We start from the raw sequence: 22068 nt of genomic DNA, 5'->3' as shown, positions 1-22068 counted from the left end.
AGGGGTGGCTGATTATATACTTGGGAGTTGGGGGTAAGGAAAAAGGGAGGTTTTTAAAAAAACTTTCATATGCTAAAGAGGACCTACAAGATACCAGACGCCTTGCCATTGTCAAGTTAAGATTGTTTTTTTCCTCTAGTAAAGCATTAACGTTAAGACAGCTGAGATTGGGCGCCTGGGTGGCTCAGTTGGTTAAGCGACTGCCTTCGGCTCAGGTCATGATCCTGGAGTCCCGGGATCGAGTCCCGCATCGGGCTTCCTGCTCAGCAGGAAGTCTGCTTCTCCCTCTGACCCTCCCTCCTCTCATGTGCTCTCTCTCTCTCAAATAAATAAATAAAATCTTAAAAAAAAAAAAAGACAGTTGGGAGCTTCCTTCTAGAAAATAGGTTATTGATAAATGTCACTAAAATATTTGTAAATTGAGGGAGACTCATGTCTTGCAGGATTGTGATCTCTCTAAGTTAACCATTTGTTTTTCCTTCCCTTAGCTTTAGGGCAGCCAGCAGTGTCTGAGGAATGTCCCACCCGTCCCGGGGGTGGGGGGGGCTTGCAGAGTGTCAGCTTGTGCTTTGTCCTCAGCTTGCCTTCTGCTCCCTCATCAGTGCCCGCTAACTCCTCACACCCTTCAGAAACATCTCTTCAGGAACATTTCCAAATCTCTCCTCTGTCTCCCAAGATCACTTTTTGGGGGAAGAGTACTATGACTGAGATGGGGCCTACCGAGCCCCTCCCCTCCAAGATCTCTTCTACAATGTTGTTCAAAAGAAAACTGTAGGCCCAGTCCACAACAGCCAAACTGTGGAAAGAGCCAAGATGTCCATCGACAGATGAATGGATAAAGAAGATGTGGTATATATACACAATGGAATATTATGCAGCCATCAAAAGGAATGAGAGCTTGCCATTTGCAACGACGTGGATGGAACTGGAGGGTGTTATGCTGAATGAAATAAGTCAATCAGAGAAAGACATGTATCATATGACCTCACTGATATGAGGAATTCTTAATCTCAGGAAACAAACCGAGGGTTCCTGGAGTGGTGGGGGGTGGGAGGGATGGGGTGGTGGGGTGATAGACATTGGGGAGGGTATGTTCTATGGTGAGCGCTGTGAATTGTGCAAGACTGTTGAATCACAGATCTGTACCTCTGAAACAAATAATGCAATATATGTTAAGAAAAAAAAATTAGATAGCAGGAGGGGAAGAATGAAGGGGAGTAAATCGGAGGGGGAGACGAACCATGAGAGACGATGGACTCTGAAAAACAAACTGAGGGTTCTAGAGGGGAGGGGGGTAGGAGGTTGGGTTAGCCTGGTGATGGGTATTAAAGAGGGCACGTTCTGCGTGGAGCACTGGGTGTTATGCACAAACAATGAATCATGGAACACTACATCAAAAACTAATGATGTAATGTATGGTGATTAACATAACAATAAAAAATTAAAAGCACCAAAAAAAAGAAAAGAAAAGAAAACTATAGGCCCAAATTGGTATCACATATGTCAAATTTTCAAACCAGGGCTTAATGCCTAATGTGTGGTTTCAACTTCCCCAGAAATGTAGTCTTCCCTGGTTAGTCAGGAATTTTGCGATTAGCACCAATGAGTCCCTTCCTGGGCCCTCTTCCCCAAAGGAAGCCGAGGTAATCTGCATAATAAGATCCCCTGCTTTCCCCCCTAAGGCAAAAGGAACTTGCCTGGATCAATCCTTTTCTAGCAACTTTCTTATCCCAGACATCTTCCTATAAAAACCTTCCACTTCGGGGGCACTGTAAGTGTCCGATTCTTGATTTTGGCTCAGGTCACAATATCAGGGTCTTGAGATCGAGCCCCGAGTCAGCTCCACACTCAGCGGGGAGTCTGCTGGAGAGTCTCTCCCTCTTCCTCTGCCCCCCCCCATGCATGGGCACTCTAAATAAATAAATAAATAAATAAATATTTAAAAAATAAAAATAAAAACCTTCCATTTTGCATACCTCCTCCTCGGAGCTCCCCTCTACTTGCTAGATGGTGTACTGCCTGATTCATGAATTGTTTAATAAAGCCAATTAGATCTTCAAATTTACTTGGTTCAGTTTTGTTTCTTAACGTCTAGAGAATACGGCTGTGATCAATTTTTTTTAAAAAAAAGTGTGTGCTAGAGAAGCCTTCTGAAAGACCAGGGGAACTGCAGACCCAGACAGTCCCAGAGAGTTCTGCCTAAACAGGGGCATACAGACCAGATTTTGGGGTTAGTCCTGGTCCTCAGGGTTAAGAGAATGGTCAGCTCAGGAGTGTCGCAGGAGCCAGAGCCAATACAAAAACGTTCCCTCCGTCATGCAGTCTCCTCTAGATAATCCCTTCTTTATCTTTCCCTTCTTGGCCAAGTTTCTCAAAAAATAGTCCATCTTCCCAGCCTCTACTCTTACCGGCACAATACACTGTAACATGTCTAGTGGCCTGTATTAGGTTAAGTAATCTTAGTTGCTGTAGCAAATGACACCCCACCCCCCAAACTCAGTGGCTTAGCAACACAGTCCATTTGGGGGGGGGAGCAGCATTCAGAATTCTCCACTACTTCTCTGTAACTAAGATAATAGATGAGGGAAGAGCGAAAATGTAAAGAATTTCACAGGTTTTAGGAGCCAGACCTGCCTGGAAGTGGCATATGTAATTTCTGGCTACACTTCATTGGCCAGAATACAATCATATGGCCTCATCTAACTACAGAGTATACTGTGGAATGTAATCTGGCTGCCCAAGAGCAAAAGGAAATAGATTTGTGAATGTATAGCATCATCTCTGCTATATGCCCCTACTGAGAAACCTAATGACCATTTCCCATCATTTTATCAGAACTCTCAGTTACCTTTGACTGTGTTGACCCTTCATTCCATCACTATCATGTGTGATGCTATGCTCTTCCAGTTCTCTTCTCCTTTGTGTTTTATTTATATAGCAAACACATATGTCACCATTTGCGAGGCACTAATTGCTTTATAAATATTAACTCATTTAATCTTCATCACAATGAAGGTATGTACTATGAGGTAGGTACTTTTATTCATCCCATTTCACAGATGAGAAAACTGAGTCACAGGGTTTAACTAACTTACCCAAGATCACGCAACTAGTAGGTGGCAGGAGCCAGGCTTTTAATCCAGTCCAGCTCCAGAGTTTCTTTCTCAATCCCTGCACTTTGTTGCCTCTTTTCTCCTTTGCTTCTCTTCCTTTTATCATTTCCCTCCCCGTAACCCTGTTGGCTTACAACGCCCTCCTCTCACATTTTGTGCTTCAAAGATTTTTTTTTTAAAGACTTTATTTATTTATTTGACAGAGACAGAGACAGCAAGAGCAGGAACACAAGCAGGGGGTGTGGAAGAGGGAGAAGCAGGCTTTCCGCTGAGCAGGGAGCCCGATGTAGGACTTGATGTGGGACTCGATCCTAGGACTCTGGGATCATGACCTGAGCCGAAGGCAGCCGCTTAACGACTGAGCCACCCAGGCGCCCAACATTTTGTGCTTCAAAACAAAGAATGAATCGGAGGCTCCAAAAAGACCCCATGTTGTCTCTTTACGGTGCCTTTGTTCTTGGAATAGGCCTCATTCGCTAGAATGCCCTCCGCATTTCCCTTAAACACATCGCTCAGGCGTCACCGCCTCCAGAAAGCCTTCCGTAACATTTCTAGGCAGAAGCGCCTCCTCCCACTTTCTGTGCTAGCAAAGGAGACAATCACAAGTCCCGGAAGGCTCTGCTTCCGGGCTCGCCTGCTTCACCTGTGAGCCCAAGCGGGCCAGTCCATTCTGAGTGTCACGGCCACCTAGCCCCACCCACACTCACACCCCCGCCCACACGTGGTATGGCACTCGAAGAGACCCAGCCTGTAGGCCCTAAAGGGAACAGTGGGGATGGCTTAGTCCCGCCCCCTCGCATCACGCGCGAGGCTCCGCCCCATCCCTTGGCGCTCCCCGCTCCCCGAGAGGAAATGGTTCAAGCCGAGGGGCGGTACCCGCAGGGTGCCCGGACTGTTCTGATTGGCCAGGGCGAGCCGTACCACGGCTATGGCGGGGGAACGGTAGTGGACTGCGCGCTGCAGGTTTGGAGGCAGTGGGAGTCACGGGTCCAGGCCCCAGTTTGTTCCTTTGCTTCTCTGCCAGGCCGCCCGCCGGGATGCAGTGGGCAGTGGGCCGGCGGTGGGTGTGGGCCGCGTTGCTCCTGGCTGCTTCAGCTGTGCTGGCCCAGGTGGTCTGGCTCTGGCTGGGCACGCAAAGCTTCGTTTTCCAGCACGAAGAGATCGCGCAGCTGGCCCGGCAGTATGCGGGTGAGCCGACGGATGACCGGGCGAGTGAATGGGTGGAGGGCAGAGGCCTGGGGAGGCCCGAGCCGAGCTGGGAGTTTCAGAGGCGCCTTTCCCGAGTTCGGAGTGGTGCTGGCTCTGATTGTGTTGTTCCTCTGCCCCCGCCAGGGCTGGACCACGAGCTGGCCTTCTCTCGGCTGATTGTGGAACTACGGCGGCTGCACCCAGGCCACGTGTTGCCCGACGAGGAGCTGCAGTGGGTGTTCGTGAACGCGGGCGGCTGGATGGGCGCCATGTGCCTTCTGCACGCCTCACTGTCCGAGTACGTGCTGCTCTTCGGCACCGCCCTGGGCTCTCGCGGCCACTCGGGTCAGTGCTGGCGGCGGGCCGAACTGGGAGGCTGGGGCTGTACAAGGGCTCATGCCCTCCTTTCTGATGTTTGGCCAAGCCATGTATTGGCGCTGATACCCTGATACTCGGTGTCCATCTGATTGTCCCTCAGGGCGCTATTGGGCTGAGATCTCGGACACCATCATCTCTGGCACTTTCCACCAGTGGAGAGAGGGCACTACCAAAAGTGAGGTCTTCTACCCAGGTGGGTAGGGGGGCTCAGTCAGAGAGGTGGGTCGCTTCGTTCTGGGGTGCCCATAGTTGGAGGAGAGCCATGGCATGGAATGGGGGTCGTTGGGGACTCTTCCCTGGTTCCCTTATCCCCGCAGATAAGCCACAGGTCGTTGATTGAAGCAGGTCCAAGGACCCCAGTTGCTTTCTACTGTCAAAAGGAAACAAAACATAACAGCTTCCTGTTAACTCTGTCTAATTTTATCTACCAAGATACTGTTTTATTCATCCAACATTCCAGCAGTTGTTGGGGAGACAGTTGGGTAATCAGATAGGTTGTCATACCCCCCAAAGACAAGACAGACCATTGTCTTCCTTGTTTCTGTGGTGAAACATTTTACATAAAAAGTAGAGCTTTGGACTTCCACATAAGTTTGAGGTTAAGTGTTACAGGCATGACAGGCATTATAATTGAACAGCTACATTTCTCAGAGAACCAAACAAGTCTTATTATTACCCCTCCCTCTCTGACAGGCCCGGCCCAAGTTTAGCTAAATTTCTGCCTAACATGAGTGAGGCTTGAGAATGCAGACTTCCAGGACTCCCATATAGTGGCCCATGGCTGGGTGAGGTGGCCCTCCCTGGCTCCCCATCCCCCACCCCCGGGCTCCCAGAGAGGATGTGAGCCAGGTGATGCCACAGAGGAAAACTTAGGAGTGGCTATCTTGGCTCCTTACTCTTCCAGTTGGGCGATGAGGCCAGTGAGGTAAGGCTTTTTCCTTTCCTGAAGCTCCTGCTCTGTTCCCTACCCCTAGATAGCCCACGGGTCAGGGAGGTGGCAGCAATGGAAGGGCAGGGCTAGACTTCTTATGGGGGTGCTCCCTGTTCCCCAGGAGAGACCGTGGTGCATGGGCCTGGTGAGGCAACGGCTGTGGAATGGGGGCCAAACACATGGATGGTGGAGTATGGCCGGGGTGTCATCCCATCTACCCTGGCCTTCGCGCTGGCTGACACAATCTTCAGCACCCAGGACTTCCTCACACTCTTCTATACTCTTCGCGCCTATGCCCGGGGCCTCCGGCTTGAGTTCACCACCTACCTCTTCGGCCAGGACCCCTGACCAGCCAGGCCTGAAGGAGGACCTGTGGATAGACAGGAGCGGGCAGGCCCGCATACATCCACTTTCTGGAGCCCACATGAAAAGACAGGGACATATTCACAACATGCAACTACTAAGTTCCTGGTGTACGAGCAGGGACATACATGCTTATACAACCAAACATAGAGACTCCTGGGAACATATGGGACATACATGCAGATAGAATCCCATGTGTACAGCAGCATCATGCACTCACACCCATCCAGAGAGGGAGCCCCACACATACCAAAAGGGCCAGTCACATTCAGATACACATACTACAGGCTTGACTCACTAACTCAGGCCTTTCCAGAGCTTCCCTGCCACCAGTCAGGGCTCTGGAGTTAAGGATGGGTGTGGGTATTATCCTCTGTCTGGGCCTGACCCTTCGATCCAGCAGCAGTTGAGGGGGGAGGAAGATGAAAGGTTGCCTGTGGAGGCCCCCTTCATCTCCCTGTCCTCACCATATGCCTTACCCCCATTCTCTTCCCCTGCTATGCAAGTGCTCTCGAGGTCTGTCCCCCACCCTCTCAGCAACTTTGTCCACTGGGGAACCATAAGAATGGAGAATGCTGAGGTCAGGGTCCTATCCTGAAAGACCCCCGCCCCCAACCCTGTTCATCCCTCAGGAGTATGGTGGGGAGGCTGGCCTCAGCGCAGGGCCCACTGCTGGGCAGGGGACCTAGAGGGGTTAGCCTAGGTCTAGGGAGCCATCCCTGGCCTACAGAAGGCCTTTTTTGCACACATACACCCCCATCACAGCTTTCAGACACTGCCTTTGATGCACTGTCTGTCCATCTGTCTCTGTTAATAAAGACCTTTTGAACAGTTTCATTTCTTCGTGTGTCTGAACAGTAGAAAAACTTGCTAATGTGAAGAAATTAAGGGCTGGGAGATGGTGTGTGTTTTGATCTTGCCTTACTCCCGTCAGTGCAATTCTGTTAGTCCTGGGAATCCAATCCTGGATGGCCACGGGGTGGCAGTACATACTCGTTTTTGAGCTGAAGGAGGCACAGTATCGTTTTGTCTGTTTTCAGGACATCATGCCCGCCCCTACCCAGAGAAGTTCTTCCTCTCCAGTTTTCCTTCTCCAGGACACCTGACTTGTAGGAGCCCCCAGGGGTGGAGAGCAGGGACACTACCTGGTGGTGTCTGACGTAGGGGGGGTTGGCACTAGGATGAAGCAAAAGAGGTGCCTAAGTTGCACTCACTCCCAGGGACACTGCATTTGCCTTCTTAAATTTTGCACACTGGCACCTCACTTGCCTCACCTTCCTCCTGGCCCTGTTCTGAGGTTAAGTAAGACCCAGGCCACTGTTACTTCTTAGGCTTCCTGGTATATTAAGAACAGAACAAAATTGGTTATAAAAATATACAATTTATTTTTTAAGATTTTATTTATTTGAGACAGAGGGAGAGGGAGAAGCAGACTCCCCGCTGAGCAAGGAGCCCAACATGGGGCTCAATCCCAGGACCCTGAGATCATGACCTGAGCCCAAGGCAGACGCTTAACCAACTGAGCCACCCAGGTGCCCCAAAAATACACAATTTTTATATACAAACTCAACATTCTCTAAAGTTATTTATTTATTAGAGCACAAGCAGGGAGAGAAGCAGGCCCCCTCCCGAGCAAGGAACCCGATGCAGAACTAGATCCCAGGACCCTGGGATTATGATCCAAGCTGAAGGCAGATGCCCAACTGACTGAGCCACCCACGCATCCCCAGACTCAACATTCTAATGAACGACAACACAAAAGACTACATGTATAACCATTTGGAAACAACATCAAAAGTTTCAATTTGTGGCTCTGAGTGAATGTGAGGCCAGGCAAGATGGCCATTCCGACATTTCACTACCACCACCATGTTGGCCATGACGGGTCCTGGCTAGGGCTTCTCCACTGGGTTGCAAAGTCAAGGTCCTAAGGATCTCTCCCACCCTGTAACCCAGCTCTGCCTCTAGGTTCAGAGACTACATCTATCAGGAATGCCCTAGCTCCCCTTGTCCTCTCTCATTTCCTCATAAGAGTAGGCTCCCAGACTCCTCCCTATCTCAGTTGCTAGGTGAGTTGGTTGAATGGTTATTTCTTAACTTTTGTCTGACACAGTTAATCGCTCTTAAAATACTCAGCTTCCAGTATACTACGCTTCCTAAACTGGCTCCTTTGCTCTTTCTTATCACCTTAACTCCTAAATTGGCTCCTTTGACTTCCCAAGACTTAATCCTCAAACTTCTCTATCTACGCCCCTCCCAGGTGTTCTCAACCATCTATGTCTTTTTTTTTTTTTACAGTTTCATCAAAATATAATTGACATATAACATTCTGTTAGTGTAAGGTGTACAACATGATTCACACCCATATGTATGGTGGAATGATTACTACAGTAAGTTAACATCCGTCACCTCACAGTTACAAGTTCTTTTTTTCTTGAGGTGAGAACTTTAAATATCTACTCTCAATCTACTTTCCAATTCTAAATATAGTATTTAATATAGTAATGTACTATTAAATAATGTGTTAGAGCTCTAAGCTCCACATTACATCCGCAGGACTTATTTATCTTATAACTGGAAGTTTGTGCCTTTTGACCACCTTTCCTCATTCCTCCACTACCCCCCCACCCTGCCCCCATGCCTACCCACCCCCTGCTTCTGGCAACTATCAATCTGTTCTGAGTTTGGATTTTTGTAGAGTTCGCATAGAAGTGAGAACGTACAGTATTTGTCTTCATCTGACTTACTTCACTTAGCATAATGCCTGCAAGGATGAATGGATAAAGAAAATGGTATATATGTGTGAACATCCGTATATACATACAGTGGAATATTATTCAGCCATAAAAAGGAAACCCTGCCATTTATAACAACACAGATGGATCTTGAGGACCGTCTATGTCTTGACTCCTATTTTTTTGTCTTAACCTAAACCTCTGAGCTCTAGGTTCAGATATCTGACTGCCTCCATCTCTACTTGATTGTCTCATTGCATCTCAAACTTAAAATGGCAGCGCAGGGGCGCCCAGGTAGTTCAGTCAGTTAAGTGTCTGCTTTTGGCTCAGGTCATGATCTCGGGGTCCTGGGACTGAGCCCCTCATTGGGCTCCCTGCTCAGTGGGGAGTCTCCTTCTCCCACGCCCTCTGCCTGCCGCTCTGCTTACTTGTGCTCTCTCTCTCAAATAAATAAAACTTTAAAAAATAAAACATAAAATGGCAGCACAAACTGATTTTTCTCCCAACCCAGCACCTCTTACAGTCTTAACTGTCTGAGTTCAGAGTACCTACATTTACCCAGCTGCCAAGAACCTTGGAGTCATCTTGGATACTTTTCTTTTTTTTTTTTAAGATTTTATTTTTGGGTGCCTAGGTGGCTCAGTTGGTTAAGCATCTGCCTTTGGCTCAGGTCATGATCCCAGGGTCCTGGGATCGATTTCCGCATCGGGCTCCTTGCTTGGCAAGGAACTGCTTCTACCTCTGCCTGCCTCTCCCACTCCACTTGTGCTCTCTCTCTCTCTGACAAATAAATAAAATCTAAAAAAAAAAAAAAGATTTTATTTTTACGGGTACCTGGATGGTTCAGTGGGTTGAGTAGCTGGCTCTTGATTTCAGCTTGGGTGGTGATACCAGGGTCGTTGGATCAAGCCCCATGCCAGACTCTGCCTAGCACAGAGTCTGCTTGTCCCTCCCCCTCTGCTCTTCCCCCATAATCATGTGCACACACTCTCTCTCTCTCTAATGAATAAATGAATAAAATATTTTAAAAAAAGATTCTATTTTATGTAATCTCTACACACAACGTAGGGCTTGAACTCACAGATCGAGTTCACCCAAGATCGAGAGTCACATACTGTACTGATTGAGCCAGCCAGGCACCCCATCTTGGATACCTTTCATTCTCACATCTGATATCCAAGCCATCAACAGATCCTGTCAGTTTTATCTTTAAAACATATCCAGAATCTACCCACATCTTGCCACTTTCACTGTTACTACCTGGTCCAAGCCATCTTGGACCTGGAGTATTCTTGCCTGGATTACTGCAACAGCCTCTTTTTTTAAAAAAAAAAAAAAGATTTTATTTATTTATTTGACAGAGAGAAACACAGCGAGAGAGGGAACACAGGCAGAGGGAGTGGGAGAGGGAGAAGCAGGCTTCCCGCAGAGCAGGGAGCCCGATGCGGGGCTCGATCCCAGGACCCTGGGATCATGACCTGAGCCGAAGGCAGATGCTTAACGACTGAGCCACCCAGGGGCCCCCTGCAACAGCCTCTTAATTAATCCTCATGTTTGTATCCTGTGTGGATGATTCTCCACACAATAACCACAGTCAGCCTTCTACTCTCTGCTCAGACATTTCTTTGTTTTTTTCTTCTGCTCAGACATTTCCAATGGCTTCCATCTCATTTAGTCCTTTCACTGCCTCCAAGACCTACTCCAAGGCCCATGTTAGCTATGACCAAATGTCTGACCGTTTACCCTGGCTACCTTACTTTAGCACAGTGGCTTACTTGCTTTCCTCTGACACACCAAGCAAACTTCCACCGCAGGATATTTGTACCTGCTATTCTAGCTGCAGTGCTCTTCCCTAGATATGCCTATGGCTCTCTTCCTCCACTCTTTCAATACTTGGTTCTTCCCTTAACATTTCGTAAACACAGAAGGATGTTTGTTTGTTTGTTTTAATTTATTATTTAAGTAGGCCCCACACTCAACATGGGGATCAAACTCACAATCCTGAGATCCTGAGTTTCATGCTCTGGGGTGCCTAGGTGGCTCAGTCGGTTAAGCTTCCGACTCTTTATTTTGGCTCGGGCCATGATCTCATGGTCTTGAGATTGAGCCCTGTATTGGGCTCTACGCTCAGCGGGGAGTCAGCTTGAGAGTCTCTGTCTCTCTGTCCCTCCCCCTGCTCACTCACTCTCTCTAAAATAAATAAAATAAATCTTAAAAAAAAAAAAAGAGTCGCATGCTCTGCTGACTGAGCCAGCCAGGCACTGTCCCCTTCCCTGTTCTGTGGTGGTTTTATTTTACTTTATTTTATTTTATTATTTATTTATTAAAGATTTTACTTATTTATTTGACAGAGAAAGAGCACAGCAGGGGGAGCAGCAGGCTCGCCGAGCAGGGAGCCCAATGCAGGACTCGATCCCAGGACCCTGGGATCATGACCTGAGCCGAAGGCAGATGCTTAACAACTGAGCCACCCAGGCGCCCCTATTTTATTTTCTTTTTTTAAGATTTCTTATTTATTCATTTGAGAGAGCAAGCAGGGGGAGAAGCAGACTCCCCTCTGAGCTGGGAGCCCAATGCAGGGCAGATGCTTAACCATCTGAGCCACCCAGGCACCCCTCTGTGGTGGTTTTAAAATGCCTCCATAAAATTTTTGATACTCCTCCCTTTAAGAGGTGAAGACTAATTCCCTTCCCCTTGAATATGGGCTGGACTTAGTTAATGTAATTTTAACAAATACATGGCAGAAGTGACTGTGTGATTTCCAAGACTAGACCATAAAAAGCATTGCTGCCTCTTTAGTCTCTCTTGGGTCACTTTGGGGGAAAGCAGCTGCCATGTTGGGAAGACACTCAGGCACAGGTCCTATCCTATGGAGAGGTCCACCTGGGGAGAACAGCTTCCTACCAACAGCCATGTGAGTGAGCCATCCTGGAAGTGGGATCCTCCAATCCCAGTCAAGCCTTCACGTAGCTGTAGCTACAGCCAACATTTTTACTACAACCTCATGAGGAGTGGTGAGCCAGAACCACCCAGCCGTGCCACTCTCGAACTCCTGATCCACAGAATTGTGAGAAAATAAATGTTGTTTTAAGCTTGCTAAGTTTAAGTGTAATTTGTTACAAAGTAATAGGTAACATGTATCCTTCCCTTTCTGTTCCCCTCAACCCAGTTTTATTTTTCCCCATTTTAATTATTGCCATCTGATATACTATGTATTTCCCCCACTGGAATTATACCGTTATAATAAGGACTTTGTTTTATTTATTCCCATTTCCAAGTCTCTAGCATAAAGTAGGTGCTCAGTAAATATGTTGGATGAATGGAGGTCTACGTCTGTCTGTCTGTCTTTGTCTCTGTGAGGTTTAGGATCAGATGGGAGCTAAGTGAGGGTGTAAGAGACAGCCTTTCCTCTTCACAGATGAAGAGAGAGAGAAACCAGGTCCCAGTGAAGCTTATTCCTTCCTCTCAGCCCTTCCCAGTTGTAGCCCTCCTGGCCCAGACCCCAAAGACAGGTTTACTATGCTTGATTGATGATTGATTTCCTTTCTTTTGGGAGTAGTTGCCCAATCCCTTGCCCCTGTCCTCCTCCGCCCTCTGCAAAGCAATCTCCAAACTCTCAGAACTGGAATTTCCCTAAGCCAGTTCCTATCTTTCCAAGAAAAATCTTACCATCTATTTCTCTCCAGGCACCTACTCTTCTCTGAGCAGGTGGGGGGGGGGCGTGAGGGGTGGGGTTTAAGGGGAACAAACTGGGCACAGGGGTTCTGCAGAGTTCCACCCTCTGTCCGAGTTCCCTAGGAGCCCCTAGAGTATGTCTGCTTCTGCACATTCAGATTCTCCCCTCTGGGCCCAGAGGAGGGAGCAGGACTCTCCCCGGGAGAACTCACACCACACAAAGCTATGGGGGAGCAGGCATCAATACTGAAGGCAATTGGATCACCAAGGCTTCTTGAGAGGTTGGGGTTTGGCTGGCTCTCAGGTCTGAAATCTGAGCAGGAAGACACGAGTGAGCCAAAGGTGTGAGCAGTACTGAGTTTTAGTATGGCCAGAGATGGGCCAAAGAGAACAGGGACTTAGTGCTGCAGTGGAATCTGGACAGGGGGCAAGGGTGGAGGCTAGAGGACAAGAAGAGCAGCAAGGTGTCACCCAGCACAAGAAGAGAAGTGAGAAGAGCTAGTGATCCAGGCCAGGGCAAGCTGGGTCTGAGAGGAGGGGACTGATTGGGAGAGGGTGGGGGAGGAGGAAGGAGGCAAAGTCACACCTGAATTTCTGCCTCCTAAAGGAATCTTGGCCCTGGGAACAGCGTGCCTCACTGGGTGTGAGGTCAGGGGATGGTCCCTGGTGCTGGATCTGACATAGTGAGTTTCACATTCATACCAGGTGTCAAATCAACAGATACAGGTTGTTTACTCACACACTTGGAATCACTCCTGGATGGCCCTCATGCATTTAGTAGGTCCATCATATTGGGCACAGGAAGAAACTGGAGAAGGCATAAGAGTGCCTGGGAGGAGTGGGGTCCAGGCTTCTCGGAGGAAAAATTGTGGCCTGCCACTCAGGGCCCCCAAATAAGATACAGCATCTCAGCATCTGGGGGATTACCAGGGGTAGAGTGGGCCAGGAACTGTTGGCTGAAGGGGTCTGGAGATACACACTGCGGAGTCACATCCAAAAGCGTTGAGGATGTGTGTGAAGATTGGCAAAATGGTAATAATGACAGTTGAAATGTGGGATGGATACCAGAGGTTCATAATACTATGCACTCTTCTTGAGTATATGTTTGAAAATGTCCATAACAGAAGGTTACAAGAGCTTAAAAAAAAAAAAAAGGAAAAAGAAAGGAAGGAAGGAAGTGTGACTATGTATCTGCTTGTGGTGTGTGTAGCCTGCTGCTGTGGATGTGGAATCCGTTCAGAGACCTGAGTGTGTGAGTGCAGATGTGTGAGTCCACCACCATGGGTACGTACTGCGCAATCTGCAGCGTGCGTGCTGTTGGGGACAGCACTTGGTCAGGGCAGGGGGAGAAGCTTTCTCTCTGTGCAGGCCCTCCACATTCACCTCAGCATCTTGCAGAGTAACTCCCCTCATGATCACAACCTGCCCAGGCCACTGGCGCTATAATGTCCGTGTAACCAAATATGTGAGACAGGGCAGCTGTGTGCCTGAGCTTGTGACAGGGTGTGAACACGGCTATTTGTGTGTGAATGCCGGGCACTGAGTGTGGATTTGGGGGGCACGCCTTGTGGGTGTGACGGGGCCCTGGTCCAGAGTCCAAGGATGTTAGGCTCCTCACTCTCCTTTAAACGATTCCCGGCGGCTCACCAGCGCCCCCTCCCCCCAATCTGGCAGTACGGAGGGGGAAACACCTGTTGGGGGGCTGGGAGCGGCAGAGCCCCCCGGGGCCTCTCCCCCGGCGCCCCCGCCCGCGCTGCCCCTCTCGGGTCCCGCCCCCGCGGCGGCCGCCGGCAGAGCGGCGCGTGAGCGCACCGCGGCCAGAAGAGCGCACGGCGGCTGGAGCGCACGGCGGGGGACCCCGCGCAGGGAAGCGAGCCGAGCAAGGGGCTGCCCGAGAGGCGGGTGGAGCAGAGGGAGCGCCGTGGAGACGCCGGGGGCACCGGGCCGCGCCAGGCTGGTGAGTGCGCCGCGGGGCGCGGGGAGCCAGAGAGCGGGCGTCGAGACCCCGCGGTCGCGGTCCCCAGCCCGCCCGGTCCCGGGCTCTGCCCCCGCCGCCCTCTGTTCCCGCGCCTCCTCAGTGCTGGTCCTCTGCGTCTCTGCCCCGTCTCTCCGTCGGTTTTTCCCTGCCTCGTCTCTGTTTCCCTCTATTTACTGTCTCGCCCTGTTTCTTTCTGATCTTTTCTCTCTTCAGTCTCTGTCTCCCACTGCGTCGGTCTTTCCCTGTCTCTCTCAACCACTGTCTCACTATTTGTCTCTCTCTCCACCTCTGTCTCTGTCCCTCTCTCTGGACTGCCTGTCACTCAGGTCTTGTTATTTATCTCTTGCTCCTCTATGTCTCTTACCTTCCCTCTCTACCCAGTATCTCATCTCTCCCCACTTCTGTGTCTCTGTTCTTGTCTCTGCCTGATATCTCTGTCTCTCCCCACCTCTGTCTCTCGTTGTCTCTCAGTCCCATCTCTATTTCTATTTCCATATCTCTCCTGTCATTGTCTCTTGCTTGGCTCTCGCTCGTGCTCTCGCTCTCCACCCCCACCCCCACCCCCGTTTCTTGGTCCTTGTCACCCTCTCTGATCTGCTGTCTCTACCTGTCCTCTGTCAATGTCCATTTCTGTCCTTTTGGGTCTGGTTTCTTGTCTCTCCTGCTCTTTCTACCTCTGTCTCTGTCGATCTCTGGGAAAGCTATCGTTCTGCTTTTTTCTTATGGCCCCCCACACTTCCCTGAATCAGTGAACACCTCCTCTTGTGCTGGGGGTTGTGGGGGCAGCAGGGTACAACACTCATAATTCCCACCCCCACAGGCGGCCCTTTCCTCCGGGCCCCGCCTGGTGCCAGCCCCCCCACCAGCGGGGGGACTGCGCCTGGAAGCTGTAATGGAGGCCCTGCAGAGGCAGCAGGCAGCCCGCCTGGCCCAAGGGGTGGGGCCTTTGGCCCCTCCACACTCACTGCCACCACCACTACCTCCCTTGCCTGCCCCCCGGACCCTTCAGGCCCCTGAGGGGGTCTTGGGGGAGGTTGGGACTGAAGAAGAGGAGGATGCTGAAGAGGATGAGGAAGGGGAGGAAGCCGGTGCAGAGGAGGAGGCAGCTGAGGAGAGCCGTCCAGGGACACAGGGCCCCAGCTCACCTTCCAGCCAACCCCCTGGACCTCAGCCCCATGAATGGACCTACGAGGAACAGTTCAAGCAGGTAGGACCCGCTCCATATCAGGCCCTCTCTCCTTTCTCCTCTCTGGGCAAAAGCAAAGCCAGGTGATTCTTAGCCCACCCACCCCCACTGCCCTCTGCAGGATGGAAAGACAGAGGCACAGAGACCTGGAGAGAGACTGGGGAAGACTGAAAGATAGATAGCGACAGGGAGGGAGAAACAGACACCCAGAGACATGGAAAGAAGTGCATAGGCACACCCTGAAAGGTGCAGGAGACGCCCAGAAACATGGAGGAGGCATGACAGACTGGAGGCTCTTGGTGAGGCTGGAAGGAAAAGTGGGAGGGGTGAGGAGCTTCAAGAATTCTTCTGAGGGAGTGGGATCTGAGGAGTGGGGATTCCAGTGCCAGAACCATCTTACCCTACCTTCTCACACATCAAGTCGCAAGGTCATATTCCAGCAACCAGTGGGGGTTTCCTGGGCTGCCTATTTCTGTCTTTGGAAGCAGGCTGGAGGTTGCCATTCCTTTGGCAAGCTGATACCCCCTCATCTCTTCCCTCTTGCATTGCCCTCATCCAAATCCTCTCCCTGGCCTGAGTTCTATGGGTGACAGTTCCTAGTCTGTGATGGCTACTACAGCCACAGTGTGACTAAAGGGCTCCTGTACAGCTGGGAATGACCAGATCTTACTCATAGAGCCTTAATTTGAGGTTCTTCCTCTCCGTGGAACCCATCTGAATGTTATTCTAAGGCACTGCTTCAGGCTGTCACTATGAAGGTATTATGAAGGGCTCTGACTCTAGGTGTGCTGTTCTGGTGATGTTACTTGTAGGATGTTGGTCTTGGGTACTTTCCAGAAGTGTTCATCTGTGGCTAGTACTCTGTGGCATTAGTGTCAAACTGGGAGAGTTATTCAGAGCTCTGTGGCTCTGTGACTGTTTCTCCTGGGTATAATTCTGGAGATTATTACTTGGAGAGCATGTTTGTTATTTGTGGGAATCCATCTAAGACTTTGGGCTCAGTTCTTGTGGGAGTGTAGGTCTAAAGTGGATCTTTGGGGTTTGTTAACTCATGGGTGTTTTTTTTTTTCTGAGAGTTCTTATTGGGGAATGGAGTGTTACCTATTGGTGTTATTCAGGGACTGTTATTCTGGGTAAATGAGTGTTACTCTAGGGATTGTTTCTCCTGGGTGGCATTTGGGAGGTGATACTGGAGATGGGGCTCCAGGTGACTGGAAATGCGTGGGATGACCTCTGGGCCTTTCAAGTTCTGACCCCACAGGTCCTGGGTGGTGCAGGGCCATTACCTCTGTGGCAGTCTCTGTAGTGGGTAGGTCACTGTCCCTGGAAAGAGACCAGAAAGTAGGCTGAGGGGCCCCAGGTTTCAATCCAGGAGCTTCTGAGTATCCACTGTGCCCAAGGAATGGGTTAGAGGTATCTCTGCCCTTCATCCCAAGCCCTGGTACATGGGGATGTGAAAAGCAAGAAGCCTTTGCAGGAATGAACAAGAGTGAATGAGTGCCTCAGAGACAGCTGTTAGTTTCCTCAGTATGACATACTATCCTAGCCTGACTAACTCCCTGGGGCTCTCTGTACCCCCTGGAGGGCAGGCTGAGCCTCCTAAGCCTCCTCTCATCCCCTATTCCCCAGAGGGATGGTTTGAGCTTCCCAGGGCTCCCCTGGCCAGTGGAGGGTCTGTGTGTATATCGGAAAAAAGAGCCCCTACCTACCCTCATGGGGAGAGAGTCTAATGCCAGCATTTCAGACCCTACCCACGCTTTCAGCTGAGAACTCTTATTCAGGGTATAACCTGAGTTGGGGAACCAGGGGGAGGGGGGCAGTCAATGGAGCTGAAAAATGACCTCAGTCCTTCCCCAGCTGTACGAGCTTGATGGAGACCCCAAGAGGAAGGAATTTCTGGATGACCTGTTTAGCTTCATGCAGAAGAGGGGTGAGTGGGATGATGTAAGGGAAGGACCCCCACCTACCAGTTTTGAGGAAGGGAGATCCCAGGGTTTAGTCCCTAGGTTGGGTCCTCTCTGCAGAGGCCTGAGCTTGGCAACACCTATCCTTTGGGCCCTCAATAGCATCTTTAACCTCTGACCCTGCCCCCCTCCTCCACCCGGGGATTAATCAGTGGCCAGCCCACTGGTAGGTTAATGAGTGTGGGATCAATTGGGAAGGTGGGAGGGGGAACTGGGGGGGGTCCCCAGGATTGGGGGGTTGGGAATGCCTTGTTCCTCTTTCAGTGGCCCTTTGTCCAGCCTTGTCTCTCCTCAGTTTCCCCTTGCTTTAGGCAGGGGGCACCCAAAGTGCTCCACAGCAGGAAGGACTGGGATTAGACTGAAGGAAGGACTTCTCAAGGGGTAGGCTGGGGACCATGCGAGTTGGGGTTGTGGAGGAGTGGGAATTCTTTTCCAGGAATCTCAGAGCTAGAAGAAAATGCAAGGGTCCAGAAGGAGATCAGGGTGGGCGGCAGTCCATCACTTAGGCTTCTCCCCAGATTCATGGGTCCGAAGACTGACTCATTATCTCTCTCTACAAAGCTAATTAACTCACTCAGAGCTTGGCCTGATAAGCCACTAATTAACTAGCTGCACTGCACCCCCCTCCCTTAGTGCAGCTGCTGGTCAAAGTCCCCCAGGCTCCCACTGTAGGGCCAGCACCCCTTTTGGGATCCTTTCTAGCCAGGGACCCTCAGTGGGGCCCCAGGTCTTTTTTGCTTCCCAGGGAGGCCCAGTCATTCTGGTCCCAGTGTCCCCTCCCTCCCCTTCCTCAAGGTCTCCCCTCCACTGGGGAAGTGGGTTAGGGTGGTCTGAGCAGGTCCCAGCATTTCCTCCATCACCCTCAGGCCGGGAGCTCTGCCTCCCTCCGGTCCCTGCCTCCCTCCACTCCCTCTGCTGGGGGAGGAGGTCCCGCGGGACCGATAATTTCCCCCCATTAATCAGGCCGCAGCTAATTGTTCGGGTCCAAAGGCGGCGGCGGAAGGGGACGGGATCGGTAAGGAATTAACTGGGGCCCATCGCTCAGCGCAGACAGGCCCCTTTGTCAGGACTGGCCGGCGGGGGCGGCGTGAGCTGCGGAGATGGCGAGCCGAGGCGGGGGCTGCTTCTCCTCCCATCCGCCATCCGCCGGTCTCGGGCAGCCATACCCCGGCCGCGGCTTAGGGGAGTCCAGCTTAGGGGAGTCCAACTCGTCAGCACTGTCCGGAAGTCCTTACTACGGTCTACCCCAGGGGTCGGCGAACTAAAGCCGGCTGGCCAAATCTAGCTGCCTGCCAGATAAGAATGGTTTTTACATTTTTAAATGGTGGAAAAAATTAAAAGACGAATAACATTTCAGTAACATTTCAGGACGTGTGAAATTCGAATTTCAGGGTCTGTAAATAAAGTTTTTATTGTAACACAGCCGGGCCCATTCCTCTAAATATCCTCCATACCTGCTTTCAAGCTACAACGGCAGAGTGGAGTAGTTCCGACAGAGGCGGTTTGGCCCTCAAAGCCTATAATATTTACCGTCTGGACTTTTACAGAAGTTTACCGACCCCTGATCTAGCTTCCTGTCCTTCCTGCTACAGTGCAGGGCTTGGGGGCTCTGTGGGCTCTGCCTGGAATCCCACCTCCCCATCCCTCCCTCTTCCCTTTTCTCAGAGGTCCCGCCCTGTACCCTGGCCTCGTCCAGGCAACCGACTCCTTCAGTCCTTGAGGATGTCCGCAGACAGGGTCTTAGTCTTAGTGTCCTCTCTGTCCACCTCCCACCAGGGACGCCAGTGAACCGTGTGCCCATCATGGCAAAGCAGGTGCTGGACCTGTACGCGCTCTTTCGCCTGGTGACAGCCAAAGGCGGCCTGGTGGAAGTCATCAACCGCAAGGTGTGGCGGGAGGTCACGCGCGGCCTCAGCCTGCCCACCACCATCACGTCGGCAGCCTTCACTCTACGCACCCAGTGAGGCCAGGCGCGCGAGCGGAGGGGGGGAGGCTTCGGAAGGGGGCCACAGGGCGTGGAGGGCCCAGGGGTAGACGTTCCGTTGTGGGCTTGATCAGTTGGGTCCAGCCTCCCACCCACCCCTCCTCGTTCGTCCGCCTCTAGGTACATGAAGTACCTGTACCCGTACGAGTGCGAGACGCGGGCGCTCAGCTCCCCGGGGGAGCTCCAGGCAGCCATCGACAGCAACCGGCGCGAAGGCCGTCGTCAGGCTTACACCGCCGCCCCGCTCTACGGCTTAGCTGGGCCTACCCCTCGGGCAACTCCGGGCCAAATCTCGGGTCCTGGCGCCGCCCCGCCCACGCCCACGCCCAGCCCCCGTCCTGCCCAAGGCTCCGCCTCCGGCCTGCCGGCGCACGCCTGCGCGCAGCTGAGCCCGAGCCCCATTAAGAAAGGTGTTGAGGGGAGAGAGGCTGAGTTTTGGGCGTCTCTGAGACCGAGAGGGTGCGCTGAGATACAGAGAACATTAAAATGTGGCGACTCTGAAGTCTGGGGGGCATTGAGGTCTGAGGGCAGTAAGGACTGACAGGGCACTGGGGTTTGCTGACCGCTAAGGTTTAGGAGTACTGAGGTTTGGGGTCAATGAAGCCGTGGGAGGTCTGGGGTACGGGTTCCTGCTGTGTGGACCTGAAGCTCAGAAAAAGGTCCTTTATCTAGAGGAGCTCCATTCCACACCTGTGCACCTAGGGCTCCTATTTGCATGTGGTTTTTGCCTCCTGTGACCTGTATTATTTAATAATTAAGAACACGGAAAGGACCCACATTATCTTGGACCAACCTAGACATATATATTGGCCCTTTGGGCTCTCCAGCTTCAGTGCCTCGAGGCTGAGACTTTGGATGGGGGTTGGGCGGATCAAAATTGGTGCTTCAGCTTGGGTGACCTCCACTGGTCCCAAGCCTGGGGGGAGAACCAAATGCAGAGGCAGAGTTGGTTGGTCCAGGAGAGCTGAATGACCTGTTCTTCCAGAGGAAACCGGAATTCCAGCCCCTCGACTGGCACTGCCTGTGGGCTTGGCTTTGGGACCTGCAAGGGAGAAGTTGGCACCAGAGGAGCCCCCAGAGAAGAGGGCTGTGCTGATGGGGCACATGGATCCACCTCGACCTGGAGCTCCCACCAGTTTCCTGCCCCGTGGCAAGGTTCCCCTGAGGGGTGAGGAGGGGCTTGTTGCTGAGAGGGCTTCGGACCTGTGCATTGAGGGAGGACATAGATGTTGAAGGTGGGGCAGAAAGATCCCTCAATAGACAACTGTGTGATTATAGGTATTGGGCCAAAGTGGAATGGGGGCTGTCTATAAGGATGGAGGGGGGAGCTTATAAATCTGAAGTCTGATTCTCCAAAATGTGACTCCCTGCCCCTCCTGGACAGAAGAGCGGCTGGATGGGCCTCTCAGTCTGGCAGGCAGTGGTATCAGCAGTATCAACATGGCCCTAGAGATCAACGGGGTGGTCTACACTGGTATGGGTACAGCAGGCTGTCTATACTGGCATGAAGTCAGGGATATTTGCTCTGGCATGGGGATTTTAGATTTTTTCAGCTAGCATGAGGTTCAGGGATATTCAAACTTGCATGGGTAATGTGGGGTTCAGGGGATTGCTACAATGGCATGGGTTAAAGGGGTGTCTACAATGGCATGGGGTCTAAGGCATGACCTCTCTGGCATGGGTACCATGGGATGTCTGACTTGTCATGGGCCTATGTATCAGTGTAAATATTTCTTGTTTACCTGTTTGAGGGTATCTATATTGGCATAGGAGTCTCCACTGACCTAAGGGGTTTGTCCTCATTGGTTTGTGACAGGGATATGTGTGCGGTGTTCTAACAATCAGGACACTGACTTTTGTTTTCCTCTTCTGTTTCTGTGCCTACCCCCTCCTGCCTGTGTTTTCCCTCCACCATCTCCTCACCCCTTTGTCAGGTGTCCTCTTTGCCCGTCGCCAGCCTGTGCCAGCTTCCCAGGGCCCAACCAACCCTGTACCTCCACTCCCTACAGGGCCCCCTTCCAGCCCCTCACCTTGAGAACTCCCACTTGGATTGAGTCCCAGCCCCCACACCTTGATTCTTCCAGGGTGCCCACCCTAGGACCCAGCCCTGGGAGATGACCTCCCCCCCCCACCATGCCATGTGGACTTGAAGCCAAAGAGGGTTTTTTTTTTGGTTTTGGGTTTTTTTTTTTTTTTTTTTTTTTTTATGTTACATCTACCTCATTGTCAAGGGAGAGCATCTCCTCCCTGGCCAACCCCAGCAGCATCTACCAAAGAGTTCTGCCCCCAGTAACCCCCATCATCTCCTCATGTGCCTCCCTGTGTCAGTGTCATCTCTAGGACCCCACCTCTTCAAATCAGACCTGCTTCCCTTTAGAAGCCATGTGAAGGGTTGGGTTGGGGTGTTGTGAAGGAGTCGTCCCTCAGGTCACGTCTGAATAATAAAGCTGTAGTCCCTCCCTCTCCAGTGCCTCCTCTCCTTTTTGTTTGGGTCTGGGTGTTGGGAAGGGATTATGTGGTATACACAGGCTGTGTTGGGCCAGGGTTTCTCAGAGGGGAAGACAGAACAGCAA

General features: G+C 51.3%; 2 protein-coding genes across 4 annotated transcripts; both read left to right on the top strand.

The window, feature by feature from the left end:
* Positions 1–4028: 4028 nt before the first annotated feature.
* On the top strand, positions 4029–6057 carry SIGMAR1 (sigma non-opioid intracellular receptor 1). 2 transcript variants are annotated; one of them, XM_028115271.2, is made up of 4 exons: positions 4029–4301; positions 4446–4646; positions 4780–4854; positions 5732–6057. In XM_028115271.2, exons 1-4 carry the CDS (start codon positions 4151–4153, stop codon positions 5956–5958), a joined length of 654 nt encoding a protein of 217 aa, XP_027971072.1. In that variant the 5' UTR covers positions 4029–4150; the 3' UTR covers positions 5959–6057. The 2 variants fall into 2 exon arrangements, with proteins under 2 accessions (XP_027971072.1, XP_027971071.1); XM_028115270.2 differs by having other exon boundaries at positions 4780–4872.
* A 9196-nt stretch (positions 6058–15253) lies between these two features.
* ARID3C (AT-rich interaction domain 3C) lies at positions 15254–21530 on the top strand. 2 transcript variants are annotated; one of them, XM_028115113.1, is made up of 7 exons: positions 15254–15568; positions 17405–17477; positions 19288–19471; positions 19616–19905; positions 20481–20663; positions 20880–20969; positions 21430–21530. In XM_028115113.1, the coding sequence occupies exons 1-7, from the start codon at positions 15254–15256 to the stop codon at positions 21528–21530; spliced, it is 1236 nt and encodes a 411-aa protein (XP_027970914.1). The 2 variants fall into 2 exon arrangements, with proteins under 2 accessions (XP_027970914.1, XP_087875150.1); XM_088019024.1 differs by lacking the exon at positions 20481–20663.
* Positions 21531–22068: the final 538 nt, after the last annotated feature.

The sequence above is a fragment of the Eumetopias jubatus genome, unplaced genomic scaffold (assembly GCF_037043125.1).
Source record: "Eumetopias jubatus isolate StellerSeaLion01/CBP00866 unplaced genomic scaffold, mEumJub1_p1.0 scaffold_15, whole genome shotgun sequence".
Taxonomy (NCBI): domain Eukaryota; kingdom Metazoa; phylum Chordata; class Mammalia; order Carnivora; family Otariidae; genus Eumetopias; species Eumetopias jubatus.
The sequence above is the reverse complement of the archived record's forward strand: the minus strand, read 5'-3'. Positions and strand labels throughout refer to the sequence as shown.

Excerpts from the sequence above, each read along its gene's own strand:
- SIGMAR1 (XM_028115270.2), top strand. The coding sequence starts at position 4,151 with ATGCAGTGGGCAGTGGGCCGGCGGTGGGTGTGGGCCGCGTTGCTCCTG. Across the intron at positions 4,302-4,445 it reads GCTGGCCCGGCAGTATGCGG|GGCTGGACCACGAGCTGGCC; the intron begins GTGAGCCGACGG and ends TGCCCCCGCCAG. Across the intron at positions 4,873-5,731 it reads AAGTGAGGTCTTCTACCCAG|GAGAGACCGTGGTGCATGGG; the intron begins GTGGGTAGGGGG and ends CCTGTTCCCCAG.
- ARID3C (XM_028115113.1), top strand. The coding sequence starts at position 15,254 with ATGGAGGCCCTGCAGAGGCAGCAGGCAGCCCGCCTGGCCCAAGGGGTG. Across the intron at positions 15,569-17,404 it reads ACGAGGAACAGTTCAAGCAG|CTGTACGAGCTTGATGGAGA; the intron begins GTAGGACCCGCT and ends GTCCTTCCCCAG. Across the intron at positions 19,472-19,615 it reads GCCTTCACTCTACGCACCCA|GTACATGAAGTACCTGTACC; the intron begins GTGAGGCCAGGC and ends GTCCGCCTCTAG.